Here is a 21323-nt window from a genome sequence, read left to right as displayed (position 1 = left end):
TTGTCAGTTTTGTGTGTAGTTGTAGCTACTGTGTGGAGTAGGAGGTACTTAACATTCCTGCAGCTTTTGTTATTGTTTTGTTTTCTACTCTTTTAGAAATGAAATTGCCTAGACTACTATTGGATGATTTCATGAGGTAGGAACCTTGAGTCTTCACAGCTACAGTTCTTGGCTTAGCATAGCTCAGAACAGCTTTGAAAGGAGTAGTGAGCAGGGGGGAGTACAGTGAGTCTGGAGGTTACATGAGGGGGTCTTCTGAAGTCTGTCTCTGAACCTGCCATGGGACTAAGCCAGGGAACCAGGGAAACACTGGTTGTTCTACATTCAGAGAGGGACCTTGACATTTACCTCATCTGGCCTGTCTGTTCAGAAAGGAGATGGGCTGTCAGGGTAGCTGGAGAGGATCTCTGTACCGACACTCATGCATGTTGGTTGCTGATAGATCTAGTGGTGCGATGAGAATCTGCCAGCCGCCAGGTATCACAAAGGAGAAGGCAAGTGAAAAATATGAGGGGCTGGGTGGTGGTGCACCTGGCTGAGCACACATTACAGTGCACAAGGATCCAGGTTTGAGCCCCCGTTCCCACTTGCGGGGGGGGGGGGGAGCTTGGCAGAGGGGGAAGCAGGACGGTAGCAGTCTGTCTCTCTCCCTATTTCCCTCTCTCCTCTTGATGTCTGGCTGTCTCTGTCCAATAAATAAAGATAATAAAACAACCCCACAAGAGCAACCTCTCGTTTTTGAGATCATTTTAGTAGTGATGGTTTCTGTCTAGTGCCACCATTTCCCTTCTGTCAGCTTCTCCTCAGTTAAAGAAGGGAGACATGATGCTTAACTGCAAAATAAAAACAGACCATTCACTGAGAAGAAATAGCTAAATAAGTGCACTGGGATGTTTATTTAATGAAAAGTGTCTCTTTCAAACAAATCCCACAGGGGGCTGGGGGTGGCACACCCAGTTGAGCTCACGTGTTACCATGAGCTCATGTTTTACCCATGTTAAAGCCCCTGTCCCCACCTGCTGGGGAGGAGCAGTGGAACAGGGCTGCAGGTGTCTCTCTGTCTCTCTCCCTCTCTATCTCCCCTTCCCTCTCAGTTTATCTCTGTCTTATAGAAAGCATAAAAAGAAATCCTGTCAAATATAAAACATTAATTCCCCAATTAATTAAAGAAATTAAATCAATTAATTTAATTAAAGAAATTTTAAAAAAGAAATCCCACAGGGCTTTGTCCCAGTCCAGTCCCATTTGATAGCATAAATCAGAGAAATGCCTATGTTAGGGTGCGACAGTGGCAACAGGCACATGGTTATTGTGACTGCTCTCACTTTCCCTGTAATTCTAAAGGAGAGAAGGAAGAGGTAGACTTCTCATTTTGCTGTTTGTTTTTCTCCCTTCTTTACCAGAGCACATCAACTCTTATGGTGGTGTGGGGGATTGAACCTGGAGCCTCAGGCATAGAATCTCTTTCTATAACTGTTATGCTGTCCACCCCCACCCAACTTCTCATTTTGTAATGTTCTTTCCTGGCTTAGCTATGTTCCTTTTCCTGACCACACAGTAAAGGAGATTATTCTCTTTGATATTATTCTCTTTGAGATTATTCTCAGCTCTCCTGAGTGCTGAGTGCAAGGCTGCCATTCAGACTCAGTCTGGGAGACCGCTGACATTAACACCCAGCTTTCTCTGCAGGTACATGCTGGGCTTGGCCGCTGTCCCTGCTGTTATCCAGTTTTTTGGCTTCCTCTTCCTTCCTGAGAGCCCCAGGTGGCTTATTCAGAAAGGACAGACTCAGAAAGCCCGGAGGATCCTATCTCAGATGCGTGGCAACCAGACCATTGATGAAGAATATGACAGCATCAAAAATAACATCGAGGAGGAAGAGAAGGAGGTCGGCTCAGGTAGATGGGCTCCACACAGCAAGGAGAGGGGTGGGGGGGGCAGTGAGAACTCAGCAGAGGAAGGTCCCAGGAGTGTGGGTGAGGAGCCCTCAGTCTTCCTCCCAGCCCGCCAGGCTCAATAGCACTCACAGAACCCTGCACGACTCAAGGGGAGGCACCAGAAAGGAGGGGACAGCGCTGTGATGTTTCTGTCTCTATCTGAAATAAGACGGGATGAAAAGAATTGTCCTGGAAGCTATAGAGCTGTGCTCATGTTGGGGTCTCAGTGCTACAAGGAGTCTTCAGAGTGGGCAGGCCAGCTGGCCCTTGTGTTTGACAGTGTGTCCCTGGCCTTTGGGGTCCAACTCCAGCAGCCCTTCCCTGGCATGCTGGGTGGGCACTCTGGGGTCTGGTCCATGCAAACTTGCGAATTCCTGTATGTGCCACTTATCAAGGGACTTGAAGCCAATCTGGCTGTTCCTCTGTAAGACAGTGTGGTTGCCTACCTCCCCAGAGCCCCGCTCCACTAGGGAAAGAGAGAGACAGGCTGGGAGTGTGGATCCACTTGCCAATGCCCATGTCCAGTGGAGAAGCAATTACAGAAGCCAGACCTTCCACCTTCTGCACCCCATAATGACCCTGGGTCCATACTCCCAGAGGGATAGTGAATAGGAAAGCTATCAGGGGGGTGGGGTGGGATATGGAGTTCTGGTGTAGGCACTTTGTGGAAATGTACCCCTCTTATCCTGTAGTCTTGTCAATATTTCCATTTTATAAATAAAAATTGAAAAACAAAAGACAGTGTGGTTGTGAGAGTGCAGAGCTTGTCAGGGTGTGAGGCTGCCTGTGTCTGCCTCCTTTGTGGATAGTGGATGGAAACAGTCAGGCAAACAGCTGTGCTTGTTCTCTCCCTGTGTCCACAAGCTCTTGGCTGGAAGACTGTGACAGCAGCACACAGCTCTACCCAGCTTCTAGAGAGGCCTGTTTTCTTCCCATAATGACTTATCCAACAGCAACTCTGAAATCCAACTCAGCTGTAAGTAAAGGTTGTCCCTGACTTCGTAAACCACAGAGGACTTTTAAAACCGTGAGCAGAATTTAAGCAGTTCTTAAAGTGTCATTGACTGCCCTCTTTTGTGAGGTAAAGCAGAGACTCCACTCAGTGTACCTACAGAAGAAATGTTTTCAGGTTACCTGTGGACTTGCAGGCTGTTTTCTTTGATTTCTCTTGAGGGTCTGAGTTGCCTGAGTGAAATGGAGAGGTAAGGCTGGAAGCCATGTCTCTACTCTCCTGCTAAGGTGTGTGAAGCCTTTTACCTCTGAAAAGGAATTCCCTCCAAGCAGCTCTGTCAGCTTCCTTTGTCTTCAGCCTGGTGTAAAGTTCACAGTTTCCTTGTGTTCTGTATTCAACACAACCAAACAGGGCAAGTCTAACAAGGTAGAGACTTCAGTGAGAGGGAAGGTTCTAGATTGTGGTGTCATGGCAATTCATTTCCAACTTCACAGAACCCATCATCCAACATAGGAGAGAGACCAAGAGGAGGTGAGGAGAGGGAGAGGAGGGGTGAGAGAAAGAGAGAGAAAGAAAGGGGGAGAGGGAGAAAGGGGGAGGGAGAGAAAAGAGAGAGACAGGGAAAGAGGAGGGTGGGGCAGAGGCATGTTAGTATGGCTGGGAGGCTTCTCAGTTACCTGCCGCTATTCCTTACCTAAAAGGACCAAGTTTTGAGGAAAAGCCTCCAGTCTTTCTCTGGGAAAGTGACCCCATCATGCACCCTGTCATGTCAGGTGCTCCTATTGCTTAGAGTTCTCACAGGTATGTTATTGCTCAGTCCTTGTGTGAAACCCCTGTGGTGTCACCTCAGGCTTCCTAGCAAGGACTGGTGGGTATGGAGAGGGGAGGTGCAGGCCTCTGTTCTGTGCTGCTTAGTCTCTGAGAAATGGAGCCAGACTACGCCATTCCCCTCACCCATCCACCCCCAAATCTTGTCTTCATGGCTGTTATCTTAAGAGTGGTTGACCATAAAAAAAATGCATGAAAAGTTGAGCAGTGAGGGGAAATAACAGAGCCTCATCACTGGGCATGCTCATCCAGTTACGTTTCTTGGCTAGTCTCTACTCTTTATATCTTAAATGCTGGCTACTGGAATGACAAAGTGTTTTGTCTTGGAGAATTAAGATCATTAAGAGCTTCGCTGTGGTAAGGCTGTATACCTGAGATGCCTGACTACTTGTTCAGAATCATTAAGAGAAGATGTATTTTCAGTTCATTTTCCTTGGAGGACAAGAGGGCAGTGCATTTAAAAATACATCAGATAGGCACATGTTTTTCTGTAACTGTACATATATTTTAAAGATTATTTTAAAGATTTTTTAAAAAATAAAAAGAAAATTTCAAAGATTTATTAAAACTTTATTATCTTTTATTTGTTTATTGGATAGAGATAACCAGAAATTGAGAGAAGGGGAGATAGAGAGGGAGAGAGACAGAGAAACTCTTGCAGCCCTGCTCCACCACTCGTGAAGCTTCCCCCTGCAAGTGGGGACCTGGGTCCTTGTGCATGGTAATATGTGTACTCAGATTTAGTTATTATTGAGAAAGGGGCAGGGAGGGGAAGAGAGAGAGAGAAAACAAATGAACCAGAGTATCATTCTGACACACACACTGCTGGGAATCAGTCTTAGGACCTCAGGAGCCCAGTGCTTTATCCACTGTGCTGTCTCCCCGACCACCATCTGTGAATTTGAGACCTGTCTGTTGGCAAAGTGATAATGCCTTTGTAAGCTAAGTAATGAATTTCATCATGTTTAAGTAGTGAAAAATCCTAGTATCCTTATGAGAAATTGACAGTTACTTAATGTCAGTGTGAAATACTAGGAGCTTTGGCTTTTGTACTTTTATGTGTGTTTCTGTGCCATTTTATCATATCACTTAACTTTGCCAGTGCTGAGCACTGCCTCTTGACCCTGCAGGACTGTGTGTCCCGGCAGGTGTGGGCACTGGAGCAGGTGGCCATGGCTGAGTAGCCTCTGTGAGACATGTAGACTGGACCAGGCCTGTCTCCTCAGAGTTTCTCTGGCCACCTTGTATGTAGGTCACACACACAAGTTTCTGGGTTTCATTCTGTGTCTGGCTCAGAGTCTGTCTCTTCTGGTCTCCTGCCTGACGCTGGCTCTTCTTGGCCCCTGTTCCCCACTGTACACAAGTCCTTCCTACAGGCAGGTGGGGCTCAGCCTCTGAGGAAACAGGGGTTAGGGCCTGGATCACTTGTTGCTCTTGCTGCCTGTGGCACTAGCCAGCCTGGCACTTTGGCATCAGGAGATTCTGGCCTATAGCCTGCACCCACCAGCTTCTGCAGCATTCTTGTACCTTTCATTTCTCTTCCTGACACATCATAAGGAAGTCGCAAAGATAAATTAATAGTCATTTTAATTGCTTCCTTAATACCTCTCTAATAGTTACTGCCTCCCACGAGTCAGCTTCGCCTATACTGACAAGTTAGTGGTAATGGCCTCTCAGAATCTTGGTAATTTTGGGAAAAGACGTGAAGAGTGGGAGAGGGAAGCTGTGAGAATCTACCCACCTCTCCTCCACAGACAGCGTGACTGAGAACACAGCCCCGGGAGCCAGGCAGTCACGGGGGCACAGACATGGGAGCAGACGTAGCATGGGGACATGGGGGGGGGTGAGGGCCACCTGCTGACAGTATAATGACACTGGTCACATGGAGCCCCTCTCCTGAGCATGCAGACAGCCCAGCTGGCAGCTCGTGTTCACACAGGTGTCCTCACCTTGTCAGGCTGTCCTGCTCTTTGAGCCTGTGGCCTCCCCTTGCTGCTCGTCTTAGTGCAGACCTCTGAGCCTTGGAGCAGCTGTTTGCTTTGTTAGAGATGCGGATGAGATCTGCTGATCCCAGGAAAGACGCTCCGTTCTTAACCAACAAGGATCTTGGCCACTTAGGAACTGACCGAAAGACGTCCTTTGAACCCTGACAAGCAGAGGCCTGACTCTAGAACTGCCCCCCAAGATGGCAGTGAAGAGCATGGCCTGGAGTCCTGATGTCTAGAAGTCAGCCCCCTCTCTCAACCCTTCTCACAGGGACAGGGCTTGTGGGTTTCAGGTGAGCGTAACCTTTCCACAGAGGACCTGTGGCCTGTGGGCTTTACTGCCTCTGGGCCTCTGAGCCCCCACCCAGCTAGGGAGACAGCCTGCTCGGAGCTCAGACCCAGGAGGAGTTGGTGAAGAATGCCTCCTACCAGCCTCCTTCCCTCCATTCTTTCCTTCCCAGCTTCCACCATAGGCCTCAAATAAAATCAGGCACTTCACTGAAAACACACTTGCTATTTTCATGCTTTCTACTCTGCTCTTTTGAAATCTCACTTCAGGCAAACGTGTTGGTGTTTTCACAGGAACTGCTGATGTGGGGCTAGTGGCAGGTAGAAGAACGAGCGGAGGTATTGCAGAAGGGCTTTCTCTCCTGTCCAGGAGGAAGGCCGGGGCATAGAAAGGTGTAGGGAAGGAAGTTCTGTCTTTGATGGGTGGAGATCATGCTGAAAGAGCTAGTGCAGGACAACAGAGGTCAGCCTGTCTGCACACTCAGGCGACTCCTCCTCATGTGCAGTGAGCCAGGGGCCCCAGTGTGCTCTTCAGCCTCTGAGACACCCGTGGCCTCAGCCTTGTGGGTGAGGGGGTGTGTGTCCTACGTGTTATTGGTCACTGGGAGCTGCAGCCTCCTATCCCTGGGGCTGAGGAGAGCAGAAGGGCACCCATCTGTTTTGGCTCTGGCTGAGGACCAGGGAGCAGGGGTGGTAGAGTCAGTGCTCAGCCTGAGCCAGGACGCTGGGCCAGCAGCCCTGCCTCTCACGTGGCTCTGCGTGTCAAGTCCTGAGCATTTGGCCTTTGGATTTAGACATCAAACTTGCAAGAGTGCTCCAGAAGCCCTGGTCTGCAGCTAGGACACACATTTGCTGAGTGCTCACGTGTAAAAGCCGCCTCACTGTCTGCTCACATCTCAGGAGACCAGTACGTGTGCATGACTGAGCATCTATCAGCCCTAATGCTTGAGAGCCATCCTGTTTGTGATGCCTGTGGGCAGAAAGTGAAGAGTCCAGGTGCTGGCTGGTGTCCTGTGCGTGAGCTGTTGGGGTTTGGAGAGCTCTCCTGCTCAGATGAGCATGTCCTCCTCCGGTCAGGTGGCTGCTAGGACACATCCTTGGGCTCTGCTTCTGTGCTACTGACCTGCACAGGCAGGGCCGCTGCCAGAGGAGGTCGAGGGGGTGGGTGGTGGGCAGGAGGTACAAGGAGAGGAGCAGCAGCACCAGTAGACAGCTGAAAGCTTGGAAGGGACGTGGCTGTGAGATGGAGGTGATGAGATTCAGCGAAGGTACACTTGCCCTCAGGTAACACTGCCTCCCGGCACCTGGCTGCTGGAGGGCCCTGCAGGTGGGCAGCCAAGGCCAGAGCACAGGAGATCTTTTCATAGGAAAGAAACATCTGCGGAGAAGTAGACTGTATGTAAAGGAGCAAGGCAGATAGATGATTCTCAACAGGACACAAACCTGACATCTTTAAAACCAGAAAGGCATGTGTGAGCTCACAGAGGTCTGTGGGGACTCACGAGCACAAAGAAGAGTGTGTCCCAGTGCTCAGTGCAGACCACTGTCTCAGCCCTGCATGGCACTCGGGGCTCTGTCCTGCTTGTCGGGAGCAGCTGGGCCAAAGTGCTGGGCTGTGGAGCTGGCCTCATGCAGTGCCCCACAGCCTGGGTGTGTGCTGCTCCTGTGAGCTTTCCTCCTGGTGTCCCAGTGTGCAGTCTGGTTGGACCTCTGACCAGCTCCTTGACTCTGCCTCAGGCTCTGCAGGTCTCAGCATCCTCTCTGCATTGTATCCTGCCCTTGAATTCTGACCTCGGGCCCCTGGGTTTGAGCTGCACCCATCAACTCAGGGAGGTTCCTGTGTGTTTGGTCCCCTCCTTACACTGAGACCTCCCAGGTCCCTGCAGCCCCTCATGTGCTTCCAAGATGCTCAGGGGCATGTCCTCACTGCCTGTCGTCACGGCACACTGCTTCATGCCTGTGTGGCTGACAGCACTGGAGGACACGTGAGCATACCTCATCTTGGCAGGAAGTTGTGAGGGGGCCTTGCACAGCATGTGACCTGGTGCAGCCCCCAGCTCTCACCTGCCAAACCTATGTGTGACAACCTGGGGTGAATTCCCTTTTTAAAGTCTTGCTTGCCTGAAATGTCCTACTCATGTCATTCCTAGGAAACTGGGGAAAGTTCATGTGGTGAGAGCATTCACTTTGGGAGCTGAATGACAGTGTTGTTCCCTTTCTCTCCCCTGGTAGCTGGACCTGTGATCTGCAGGATGTTGAGCTTCCCTCCTACCCGCCGAGCTCTGATTGTGGGCTGTGGCCTGCAGATGTTCCAGCAGCTGGCCGGCATCAACACTATCATGTACGTACCCGTCTCTGCCTCTCACTAGAAAGGCTCTGGGGGAGAAGTGCCGGGCTCTTGGTGCTCGGCTGTGGTTAAATGTTCAGCATCTCTACTTGGCAGAAGCTTTCTGCAGATGGGGAGCCAGGGACTCAAACTAGGGTCTTTGTGCCATCCTTACACTTTGTACTGTGTGAGCTTAACCCAGTGCTCCACTGCCTGCCCCCCTGCTTTGATGTTTTATTGACTGTATATGAATTCATGTAGTCTCTCCTTTTGTAAATATTGTATTTATTTATTTACTGGATAGAGACAGAGAGAAATCAATAGGGAAGAGAGCGAGGCAGAGAAACACCTGTAGCACTACTTCTTCAGCACTTGTGAAGCTTTCCCCTGCATCTGTGGCCCATGGGCTTAAACCTGGGTCCTTCCTTGCACAGGGTAACATATGCACTCAACTGGCTGTGCTACCCACTTGCAGTCTCTCTTTCATATTGCCCCGTATGTCTGTATATCTTGAGCTCAGATGTGCCACTTTCTGGCCCTCTTAATGTTTTGGGTTGGGAAGTCTCAAGTGAACAGGCTGGTGTGTGGAGATCCTGGCAATGAGCAGGCCCTCTGGGAGTGATGCCATGGCTGGGAGAAGTGAGTTTGTCATGACCAGAGCGGGTGTTGGGGTGAGGGCACATACAGCCCCTGCTCTCTATCTGGGTAGCTACCCATCATGATTTGGGTTGACTGTCCCCATGCTGTCTTACCAGGGTAGACCCACTCTGCCACCTGTCTGGGGTCCATGACCATGAGTCTAGCTGATGGTTCCAGCTAGTGGGGAACACCATCCCTCCACACCTGCAGGGACATTCTGACTGTGAGGACAGAGTGTATGTTTCTCTTTAACTTCACCTGGAATCCAGGTTCCAGCAGATAACTTGCTTTTGGAGTGCATGTTTCTCTCTGGCTCACAAGACCCCTATGGCTGGCCATGGTTGGGCCTCAGGCCTGAGGAGTCAGCATTGAGCTGAGGCTTCTAGGTTTTTCCCCAGACATGTCCTATGGACAGACAAGGAGCTCCCAAGTTCAGCCCCCAGCACCACCATCAGCCAGAGCTCAGCAGGGCTCTGAGGAACAAAAAACAAACAAAATGGCTTTATTTATCTCAGAAGTGATATGTGAGAGGCATTCTCTGAGGCTGAGTGGGTGATATGCATTTTGTCTCCACCATGCAGACTTGCTGACCTCTTCAGCCCCCTGCGCCTGGCTTGTCCCAGTTCTGGCTGCCCCGAGCACTGAGTGTGAACCTCTCTTCATGTCAGGGCTGTATTCTTGATCTTAGTAGCCAGACGGGAGACAACTCAATCATGTGTAACTCCTATTTTTAATTTTTAAGGAATCCCAGTCCACTTTCTGGAGTGCAGTACCAGTTTGCATTCCCACCAGCAGAGCACACAGATATCCCAACCTCTACCTCCACCTCCACCCACACACCTCAGATAACAGCCATTCTTATAGCTGTGAATTAAAACTGCATTCTAGTTTTGATTTTTCTTTTCATTGACTGTACTGTAAACTATTACCCCCCCCCCCCCATGAAAAGGAATTGCAAAAGAAAAGTTTTTATTTTCCTAATAGGAGATGATGAGCTTCTTCCCATGTGCCTTTGGGATGAGTCTCTTCAGACTCCTTGCTCATTAGTCAATTTCTGCTGTTGAGTTTATGAGTTCCTTATACATTTCACATATTAACCCCTTGTCGGGCATCCAATTTGCAAATAGCTCCACCCATTCAAGTAGGTTGTCTTTTTGTTTTGGTGGTGAATTCTTTACCTGTATAAAAGCTTTTTTATTTGATGTAGTCCTGTTTTCTTATTTCTGGTTTTGTTTTCTGAGCTGCTGGAGTAACATCTCTCAAGCACATCTCATTGACTGATGTCAAGGAGTGTACCACTTCTGTTTCCTTTTAACATTTTGTAGTTTCGAGTCTTTATTATTTGCTTGTTTGTGGATGTTGTGAGATAGGGGTCTAGCTTCATTCCTTTGCATGTAACTGAGCACTTTCCCCACAGCATTTATGGAAAAGACTCTCCTTGGCTTGTTGTAAGTGCTTCACTTCTTCACCATAAATATGTTGTCTGTATCCATGTGGGTTTGTTGTTGGGATGCTGTGTATTTTTATTGTTATCAGTTAGTAGTGTTGCCAGAAGTCAGAGTGTGGTACCTCCATTGTCTGAGCTTTTCCCAGGAAAATCTTTGCTCTTTGTGAGCCTTTGCAGTTCTAAATAAATAAAATAGATTTTTTTGTTCTATTTCTGTGAAGAATGTCACTGGAATTTTGATAGGTCTTGCACTGAATCTGTGATTATTTTAGGTAGCGTGGACATGTAAAAAGCAGATTTCACTATCAGCGACTGAGCAGTGGGTTATGGCATTATTAGACTTCAGGTCATATTTTCACATCCCATGTGCATGTGTAACTCCCCAAGCCCACTACCAAAGTCCTGTGCCCTTGCCCTTCCCTCCAGTAATCAGGTAATAGTTATCAGGTGACTTTAGTGATGCCAGTTCTTTGCACTTGGTGAAATAGCTCACTCTGGTTGTGTGCTGATTGGCTGTGCACATGACCCAGGTTTGAGCCTGAGCCCCACTACATTGAAGGAAGCTTTTGGTGTTGTTCTCTCCCCCCCTTCTTAATACTAATAACAATAATAACAACAACAACAACAACTGGGTGGTCATGTGCAAAAGAATAAGATAAAACCATTATTGTCATCATATGGCTGAGTTTGCAAAAATAAAGGCAGAATGATCGCAGACTTAAACGTTAGGCCAGAGACCATAAGAAACGATTGGCAAAAAGAACATTGCATGACACCTGCTTTGGGAATGAGACTTGAGCCTAGCTAGCAAGGAAAACAGAAGAAATTAGCCACTGGGACTAGATCAAAGTGAAATGCTTCTACACAGCAGAAAGAACCATCACCCAAGCAGAGACTCCTTAAGGATCAAGAAAAGTGATTCACATGCCCCACATCAGACACAGCGCTAGTAGCCAAATATATAGAGAACTCAGCAACAGGAAAACAAGCAGCCCCGGGACTCATGGATCTCTTAGAGTAAGGCTGCTTCACGCAGAGTTCTGGATTCATCCTGAAGGTGCTGTTTTCTGCAGCTTCTGTTTTGTCTTTTCATCTCCTAAGGCAAGATAATTAGAATCTTCCTGGGTATTTCCTGGACTCTCAGGGCAGGGGAATGAGACGCCTGTGCAGGATGACTGTTTGAACACAGGTTGCCCTCCGCCCAGGTCTTCTTGCTCTCTGACCTTCCCATCGAACACGTGTCAAATCCAGGGCTGGTCTCCAGGATGCAGACCCTGCCGCCGAAGCCACAGGCCTGCCACACACCACATCTCGCAGCGCCTGGCCTGGCCTGGAAGCCACTGGCTGCCCTGCTGGGTATTTTAAGCTAGCATGTCCCCAGCCATCCTCAGACAAGCCGGCTTGTCCTGGTACTAGCTCCAGCCCTGCGCCAACATTCTGCGCAGTCCTCCAAGTCCAGTGGGGCTCTGCCCCACTCAGGGGCCTCAGTGCCGATCCTGCCGCTGCCATGTCCTTCTCATGCTTCTTCTTCTTCTAGCGTTTGCCCTTCTTCCGTAGCCAGTCAACAGGTCAGGTTGAAAGCTGTCAGGAGCTGCTTGTTGCTGGCTTTGAAAGTGACTGGGATCCATGTGGATTCAGTCGGCTAGGAAGGATCGTCAGTTTCCCCAATGAATGGGTACTCACAGGATGCACCACGAGAAGGTCGATCCAATGCATCCCATGCTTCTCATGCTAAGCTGGCCCAATGGTCACTGCACTGACCTCCCTGGAAACCTGCTAGCCCTTGTTTTCATGCCCAGCAGAGCCACATGACGATCCCACATTTTGAATCTCACCATTGCCATGCCATACAGAGTCCTTCTTTCAAGTTTCATTCCCATTTATTTACTTATTTGGATAGAGACAGAAACTGAGCAGGGGGGAAGGGAAGGGAGGGAAGGAAGGGAAAGGAAGGGAAGGGAAGAGAGAGAGAGAGAGAGAGAGAGAGAGAGAGAGACCTGCAGACCTGCTTCCTACAGAAAGAGACACCTGCAGACCTGCTTCCCCCTGTAGGTAGGGACTAGGGGCTTGAACCCAGATCCTTGTGCATGGTAACGTGCACTCAAACAGGTGCACTATTGCCTGGCCCCCTGCCCTTCTGTTGTTTTAAATCAAATTGTTTTCCCCTAGTCTTCCCTTCTCCAATGGAACTCACATCTGTCCTTGAGACTCCTTCAGTCACATAATGCTGATTCTGATTGATCCTGGGGTGTTATCTTAGAAATCTTGTCCTTCAGTTTTCCTCCTGACTACTGGGGTGGGATGTATTGTTTGTATTATTTGACTGCTATGTTTTCTTTTGACAAGTATGTGGCATGAGGGTGAGGCTCAGAGTTTTCAACCTACACCTCCATGTTCATGCACAGTGGTCATCAGGCTACATGTCCCCACGTGGACCTCAGTGAGGACTCTCTGGGTGGGTGAGCATCCAGGAGCAGGCTTGTGGTGCTTAGAGATTGCCCTGATTTTTGCCTGTCACCACTGGGGCCTTATGGCTCCAGACCAACTTTTTCAGGGGAGAGAGAGAAAGAGATATAACAGCAGGGAAGAGACTGAGAGAGCGGCAGGAGAGAGGAAGGGACTCCACACAACAGTAACATCCACAGTGCCTGTGGCTGCTCTCACATCCAGGTCACATGCACACAAAGCCCCCAGTCTCCACCTGCAGGAGGGAAGCAGTGAAGCAGGGCTGCAGGTATCTCTCTCTGCCCCTTCAACTTCTCTAACCTATCAAATAAAAAGAAAAAAGAAAAAAAGGAAAAATGGCCACACAGTGGATTCATCATGCAGGCACCAAACCCTAGCAATAACCTTGGTGGCAACTGAGAGAAATTAGTGGGTGGTGCACTTGGTTAAGAGCACGCATTACCATGATGAAAGACCCAGGTTCAAGCCCCTGCTCCCTACCTGCAGTGAGGAAAGGCTTCAGGAGCTGTGAAGCAGGACTGCAGGTTTCTCTCTTTCTCCCTCTTTCTTTTTCAATTTCTCTGTCCTATCAGATAAAATAGTAAGGGAAAGAAATGATGGCCTCCAGGAACAGTGGATTGGTAGTGCCAACACTGAGCCCCTGAGCAGTAAGAGTAAGTCAGTGAGCAGAGATGGTTGGTAACTCAGTGAGACTCCAAGAGTGCATTCAGTTACATTGTCTCTCACGTGTGGGATGTGCTATCGGTGGTGGGCGTGCAGGATGAGCCATGGGGGTGGCTGGGGTGACTGGCACACAGAGAGGTAGGGTTGGGTGTTGCTGCTTTGAGGACCTGCCGGTAGAGCCCCCAGCCTTTGTCTAGCCACCCCTTGCCCCCCACCAGGGCCTCCCTGCAGCCCTGCTGTCTGTCCAGAGGACATCTCAGCAGAGGCAGTCCCAATAGGGGGGACATGTGTCCAGTGCCTCAGTGGCTCTGGGGGGGGGGAGAGCAGACTATGGTTGAAAACGTGGGTTTCTCTGGTTGTACAGAGCACCTGTCACTCAGGCCTCCAGAGACGGAGGGCCCCTGGCTCTTGGCAGCAGTCTTCAGGGTGTTCTCTGCAAAAGTGACTCCCTGACACTGTCCCCCTTCCGGCAGGTACTACAGTGCCACCATCCTGCAGATGTCGGGGGTCGAGGATGACACTCTGGCCATCTGGCTGGCCTCTGTCACCGCCTTCACGAACTTTCTGTTCACGCTGTTGGGGGTGTGGCTGGTGGAGAGGGTGGGCCGGCGCAAGCTCACCCTGGGCAGCCTGGCAGGTAGGTGGGGAGGGGCGGGGGGCAGGGAGCGCAGTACCCTCACAACAGGACCCTCCCATCAGTGATTGGTGGGGGGAAGCCCAGAGCAGGGGGATACAGTGCTGTCAGTACTTGAGTTCTACTCCAAGTCAGAAGTTCACGTTCTGGGCCAGTGAGATAGCTCACCTGGAGAGGGACTGGCCTTGCCTGTGTGTGGCCCAGGTGTGAGCTCCTGGCAGCACACGGGTGCCACAGCCTGGAGCAAGCTTCAGCTCTGTCTCTGTCTCTCTCTCTGAACAGCTGGGCTAGAGTAGTGAAACGATGCATGCTGAGGTTCCCAGCTTCGGCTTTCAGTGATAAGGAAAAGCTGAGCAGGGATGCGGAGGAAGCTTCCTCCTGGCTGCTGTAGGGCCTTTCCTGCTCCGTCCCTCTGCAGGGGTCCTGTGTCCAAATATCACATACCAGAGGGCACATGGCCGCGCAGGGATGTGGCCCTGGTGCAAATAGCACTTAGCCATCGGTCCTGGGAGCAGCCCCAGCTGGCCCTGTGTCCTCAGTGTGGGCTCTGTCCTGGCTGTCAGGAGCTGGACACACCATATGACCCTAATTTTTTTTCATTTGCAATAGTGGGTGACAAAACTGTAGGCTGACAGGGTCTGTTTCCATACCACATCTACCACCAGAGTTCTGAGAAACCAGAATTCTCACAAGGTTTAGAGACAAGTTTTTTTCCCCAAGTTCATGAATATAAAATCTCTAGATTTTTTTTATTGGTGTGTATATATATATATATATTTGTCTCCAAGGTTCTCTGGGTCTCAGTGCCTACACTACAAATCCACTGGTCCTGGAGGCCATTTTTTCCATTTTGTTGCCCTTGTTATTGCTGCTGTTGTTGAATAGGACAGAGAAAAATGGAGAGAGGAGGGGAAGACAGAGGCGGGGAAAGAAGGAAATACCTACAGAGCTGCTTCACTGCTTGTGAAGCGACCCCCCTGCAGGTGGGGAGCCCCGGGCTCAAACCAGGACTCTTGCACTGGTGCTTGCCCTTCTTACCATGTGCGCCTAACCCACTGTGCTACTGCCAGATCTCTAGATTCTACATGAGTGAAACTATTCAGTAGTTGTCTTTCATCTCTCTCTCTCTCTCTCTCTCTCTCTATATATATATATATATATATAATATTCTTTGTTTCCCTTGTGTTTATTATTGTAGTTATCGTTGTTGATGTCATCGTTAGATAGGACAGAGAGAAATGGAGAGAGGAGGGGAAGACAGAGAGGAGGAGAGAAAGATAAGACACCTGCAGACCTGCTTCACTACCTGTGAAGCAACTCCTCAGCCGGCGGGGAGTCGGGGGCTCGAACCGGGATCCTTACGCCAGTCCTTGCGCTTTGCGCCATTTGTGCTTAACCCGCTGCGCTACCACCCAACCCCCTCATCTCTATATTTTTTTAATGTTTGCAAATCTTTAAAAAAAATTTTATTATTGAATAGAGAAAGAAATTGAGGGGGGAGAGGGAAATAGGGAGACAGACTCCTGCAGCCCTGCTTCACCTCTTGTGAAACATCCCCCCTGCAGGTGGAGAGCGGGGGCTTGAACGTGGGCCCTTGCACATGGTAATGTGTGTGCTCAGCCAGGTGTGCCACTGTTTGGCTTGAGTTTTGAGCTGGCAGGGGGAGCAGGATTCAGGCCCACCTCTTTTTGTCAGGCTGCTGACCAGCGCCAGCCTCCCTCCCTCTCTCCTGTGGTTTGAAAGGCCTTTGCCTACTGTCCCGTGATGCTAGAAGCTGAGCAGCCATTGTAGACATCCCTACTGACGCATCAAGGGGCTGTCAGACAGTGGGGCCGAAGATTCCCTCCAGGACCACTGCCAGCCACCATCTCTCATTCTGCACCTAGTTCAAGCACTTCCCACTAAAGTACTAAAGTGTACTTGGCCCCAGATCTCTCGATTCTACATGAGTGAAACTATTCAGTTTCACCAGGTGCTGCACTCCTGGTAGCACCCTCAGCCCCAGCTGAAGCCCCTTGCCCCATTCAGAGTGCACAGCTTCATGCTGGCACTATTCTTTCTCTAAAGCCCACAATGGTCAGAACCCTGAACACCACATCAAGAGTCTCCCACGACTCTAAAACAGGACTTTTAAGTGGTGTGCTTAATCACTACTCCCAGCCCTTGAAATCAGAGTAAGAATTCATCCTGGCACCATCAGGACATGCCAGCGCTGTTACTTCTGACGCATACACTGGCCAGCACGCAGTCCTGCACCAGTGCTAGCACTCAAGAGTCCAGGGCATCCTCCATGTCTGAGCTCACCTAATGGGCAGAGCTGTGGGGCTTCACGGGGGATGGACCGTGTCCTGCTGCAGCTCCCTTCCTGAGGAGGCTCTTGCTAGGCTCCGAGCCCTGGTGCCCATGGGGCACAGCAAGCAGAGGTACGGTCCCCTGGTACCAGCGCTGGTGTTCTTCCAGCTCCTTACTGCCTGGCTGAGTACTGCCGGCTGGCCCGACCCACTTCTCCATTTTAGGCACCACTGCCGCGCTCATCGTGCTCGCGCTGGGGTTTCTGCTCTCTGCCCAGGTCTCCCCCCGGGTCACCTTCAGACCACCTTCTCCCGCGGGCCAGAACACCACCTGCACAAGATACAGGTGAGCTCCAGCCAGAGCTTAGGTTACAGGGGACACAGCAGGTGAGAAAGAGGGACCCAGACACCCAGGTGTTGAAAACCACGACTTACAGACCTGGCTCTGCAGGTCTGTAAGTCATGGATGATGACTCCCCTTTTAAAGATTTATATATTGTTGGTGATTCACTGGGGCTTCAATGCCCTAAACCAGCTTTTATATACACACAGAAAGGTGCCAAAGCTTTCCTCACTGTGTAAAGCTGGTTTAGGGCACTGAAGCCCCAGTGAATCACCAACAATATATAAATCTTTAAAAGGGGAGTCATCGTCCACGACTGTGGTGGGAGCTGGGCTCATGACCAAGCAGAGCACTATCTGGGTGAGCTATCTTGCTGGCCCAGACAGCTCTTTCAAAGCACCTGCAGGCCTATGGGCAGTTCCTGCTCTCACAGCATTCTCCACACCTCCCCACTCCCATCGAGACTGACTGGCCAGGCAACCTGCATGGCAGAGCAGACAGGCCAGGCAAGCAGGTCACTTCACTAGCACCGACTTGAAGGTTCTGTCAGGAGGAGGCCCCCTTATCCTTGGCCCCTCAGAGCTTCCTGAATTCCCCCTCAACCAGAACCCCCAGGCCCTGGCAGCAACCACTCCTGGCTCCCAGGGCTGTCAGTGGCTGCTGCACACAGGGTCCAGGAGTCTCTGGCAGAGGAAGATGGCTGCCCACATGCTCTGACCAGGGAAGGCCATGTCCTCCCTTAGCCTGGGTGGTCAAACAGCTTGTTGGGAGGCCTGGGAGCTGGGGCCACGTGGAGCCTGAGGGGGGACCCTGAATGCCGCTCCTACCCTGCAGGAGTGAGCACAGTGGGGTCAGTTTTGGCTGTTAGATGGACAGTTCTCTAGAAAACTACCATGCACCTGCCTCCCAAGGGAGGGGATGTTCCTGTCCTGGCCCCATGCTGAGGGGCAGAGTAGCCAGGACACAGCATGTAGCTAGCCATCCAGTTTGCTGACTGAGCTGTCCTTCTCTCAGCTTCTGTGAGGGCTGCATGCTGGACCCCGACTGTGGCTTCTGCTACACAAGGAACAAGTCAGCCATCAGCGAGTCCTCCTGCGTACCTGTCAACACAGAGTCCACCAGTGAGGCAGCCTGGGGCCGGTGAGTCTGTCTGATACCCCCCTTCCCATGTCCACACAAAGCCCACCAGTGAGGTGGCCTGGTACACACACACACCACCCCCATCCCCAAGTACAGAGGGGTCATCCCTGAGGTGCAGTGTGGCTGCTGGCCTCCTCCCACTGGTCCTGAAGGATGACCGAGGCTTTGCATAGGCCAGCCTGTCAGCTGGATGGAAACCATGTGCCCACACGATTGACTCTAATTAGTTGGGAATAAGACTTGAAAAGATAAAGCAGGGTGTTCCTGCTTCCCTTCAGATCAAACCTGTCACTTTTCTAGCAGGCGCCTGGGTCCAATGCTGTGTCCAGGTGTCTGTGGAACTACAATGCAGTGCTGATGGGGGCTGTCCCCCCTCTGACTAGACACTCAGGGTAGGTCCTCATGTAAGCCCATCTGAAGTTCTGCCCCCTGGGCAGTGGGACAAGCCCCAGAAGAGTGACTCTTCTCTCCCCTTAAACAGGCAGGACACAGCACCTTCCACTTTTCAGCTAGTGTTGCCTTGGCTTTAGTGCAGGGAACTCACCACCATCCCACATCATGATGGGGAGGAAGGGAGGGGCTGCAGACACACACACACACACACACACACACACACACACACGTGCGCGCGTGCGCAACACTGAGCTTTGAAGTGCTTGCCACACAGACTAAGTGTGCCTTCTCCCTACCTGCTGAGGAAACAAGGGGCCAGGACTCCTCCACAGAGCCCAGGTCTGAGGGCCATCTCTCCTGAGGCCCAGACTGCATGTTTCCAGGGAGGGTGCTGAGACCCTGTTTGCACAAGTCTTCCCACTTCTCCCTGAACACTGCAAGTGCAGCAAAGCCTGGTGCTGAGAAACCCTCAGGGATGTCAGCCGAGACCCTGACACAATGGAAGAGCCATGCAGGTGGTTCCCAAGCAGAGACTAGTGCCAGTGCCAGGCAGTGCTGTTTGGCGGCTCAGTGAGTGGAGGGACAGACCACCCAGTGGGCCCAAGCCCCTCACTTCATAGCCAACACTTGGGGTGCAGTGGACGGTTCAGTGAGGAAGTCTTTATCTTTTGTGGCTTCAGGGCTCACTGCTCCCAGGTCACATACAGATGTACAGACAGATCCAAGAAGGGAGAGATGGGGAAGGGCAGACGCCACACCCCTCAGCTCTATGGCACCTCACCCCTGCGGTTCTGGGGCTGGAGCCTGCCCCCTAAACACTCCTGACTCACTGCTGCAGCCTTGCTCCTTCAAGTGGAAGCTGGGGGTCCCTACCTGGTTCCTGACATCACGTGTAACACAGTGCACTCCCCTTTCCCCGTGTTAAAACGTTCACCTTGTTCTCTAGAATTAAGCCATGAGACACTGCAAATTGTTGCTCAATTGACAGTCTGAAGGAATCCCTCTAGCTAAGCCTGCTCAGAACAGAGAGGGAAGATAATTTAGAATCTAGCTTCACAGTGCATCTCCGTGACTTGAGGGCTGACGATACTGGAGGACTGGTGCAGTTTTGTTTTTGAGTTTTGGCTATGCTTACTAAACGTGGTGCTCCTACTTCACTAAACGACAGCTGTTGATTTATTTCTCCAGGTAGATGTACTGGTAGGTACCTGATGTTCTGGGCATGTCCAAGACACATCAATACCCCCCTCGTACCCCCACTGCCCTGTCAGAGAGCTGGATGCTGAGTAGCCCAAAGTTATCTGTGTGGTTGTGTCCCTGTCTGACTGTCCCCAGTGGGACACAGGGACAGTCTAGCCTCTCAGGACAGGCCAGAACAGAGTCACTTGGCAGAGTGGACTCCTGAGTCATCTATGTCTTGCCCCTGCCCCAGGACGTGTACCAGAGGAGGCCTGTTTCTGGGGTGGTTAGTGAAAGGCTGAAGTGGACATGACTGTCTACTGGCTGTGGTGGTGCTCCCTTCCCATTTCTGACTTGTATAGAGTGTAGGGATGCAGGCAGCTCTGTCACAAAACCTGGCAACAGGACACCATGGTTCTGAAGTGGCAGGGAGAGGGGAGATGTGCTGGGCCACTCGTTGCTCACTGTGGTCCTCCGTGTGCTGCTCACAGAAGCAGGTGGGCTGGGGAGGCAGCACAGGGGCTCTGCACAGGCATTTAGGCTGTTCTTAGCTCCTAGCTATACAGACAGTGCCAAAACAGGTCGGTCCCAGCTGGACCTTCCAGCTAGTGTGTTTATCTTCTTCAGGTGGGGCAACTGGACTTAAGAAATTCCTGTTTTCTAAAATTACCTGAGGAACCTTCAGACTGCTTTATGCAGTGAACCACTTTGTATCCCCAGCAGCAGTGCACAGGGTCCCTTCTCCACAGCCTCTCAGCTGTGTTTTCTGGCCTTTCAGTGTCCAGTCTCACAGGTGTGTGCTAACATCTCCTTGGGGCTGACTTGATTTCCATGATAACAAGAGATGGACTTCTCTCCGTATGCCCATGGACCATCTGTACATCTTCTTTGGGGAAGTGCTATTCGAGATCCTGTATCCATATTTTAAAAGGGATTTCTGTACTTTATTGTTGACTTTTAAGCATTTTTCATTTTCTGGATGGTATCCCCTTGTCAGACATATGTGCGCAAATATCCTGGTTCTATAAGACATCTTTTTGTCCTGGTGCAGATCACTCTCTCCCTGTGCATGTCTATGGTTCTAAGCAGTCACTCTGAATTATTCATTTTTGAATGTTTCCCTTGTTGGAGTCAAGTCCCCAAACACAGCTGACAGCGTCCTTTGTCTCTGTATTCCATGCTGCAGGTCTTCATCTACACCTTTAGTTCATTTCAACTTTGGGGTGTGGTGGGAGACTGTTGCATGGACTGTCCAGGCTTCCCAGCACCATCTATGGAAGAGACTTTCCTTTCTTCATCTTATTTATCTAATATAGATATATAGCCTCCAGGGTTACTGCTGGGGATATATATATATATATTTGATGCCTACACCACGAATCCACTGCTCCTGGAGGCCATTTTTTCCCCTTTGTTCCCCTTGTTTATTGGTGTTATCATTATTGTCAGTTGTTGGATAGGACAGAAAGAAATTGAGAGAGGAGGGGAAGACAGAGGGGAGAGAAAAAGATAGACACCTGCAGTCCTGCTTTACCACCTGTGAAGCAACTCCCCTGCAGGTGGGGAGCCGGGGACTTGAACTGGATCCTTACGCCAGTCCTTGCGCTTCACACCACGTGCGCTCAACCTACTGCACTACCACCTGGTCCCCTTCTTTCTCCATCTTAAATTCTTGCCTCCTCTGCTCTAATTTTACGATCTGTATCCACATGGGCTTCCTATTCTTTTATGTTGAACCTCCTGGTTCTCTCCACCCCTCCTTCCCCAGAGCCCTTTGCTTTCAGACACCACACCCAGGCCAAGTTTGTACTT

At 50.6% G+C, this 21323-nt stretch overlaps 1 protein-coding gene across 2 annotated transcripts in view; it reads left to right on the top strand.

Annotated features, from left to right (window-relative positions):
* SLC2A13 (solute carrier family 2 member 13) overlaps window positions 1-21323 on the top strand; it is a 47571-nt gene that overhangs the window by 23278 nt on the left and 2970 nt on the right. Inside the window, exons 3-7 of one of the 2 annotated variants that reach the window (XM_060194674.1) lie at window positions 1690-1898; window positions 8223-8331; window positions 14005-14168; window positions 16682-16802; window positions 17814-17939. In XM_060194674.1, the coding sequence (XP_060050657.1) occupies window positions 1690-1898; window positions 8223-8331; window positions 14005-14168; window positions 16682-16802; window positions 17814-17939 (729 nt within the window). The remainder of the gene's footprint in view (window positions 1-1689; window positions 1899-8222; window positions 8332-14004; window positions 14169-16681; window positions 16803-17813; window positions 17940-21323) is intronic. The other variant, XM_060194675.1, reaches the window with a different exon arrangement.

Source organism: Erinaceus europaeus, chromosome 7 (genome assembly GCF_950295315.1).
Source record: "Erinaceus europaeus chromosome 7, mEriEur2.1, whole genome shotgun sequence".
NCBI lineage: Eukaryota > Metazoa > Chordata > Mammalia > Eulipotyphla > Erinaceidae > Erinaceus > Erinaceus europaeus.
The sequence above is the reverse complement of the archived record's forward strand: the minus strand, read 5'-3'. Positions and strand labels throughout refer to the sequence as shown.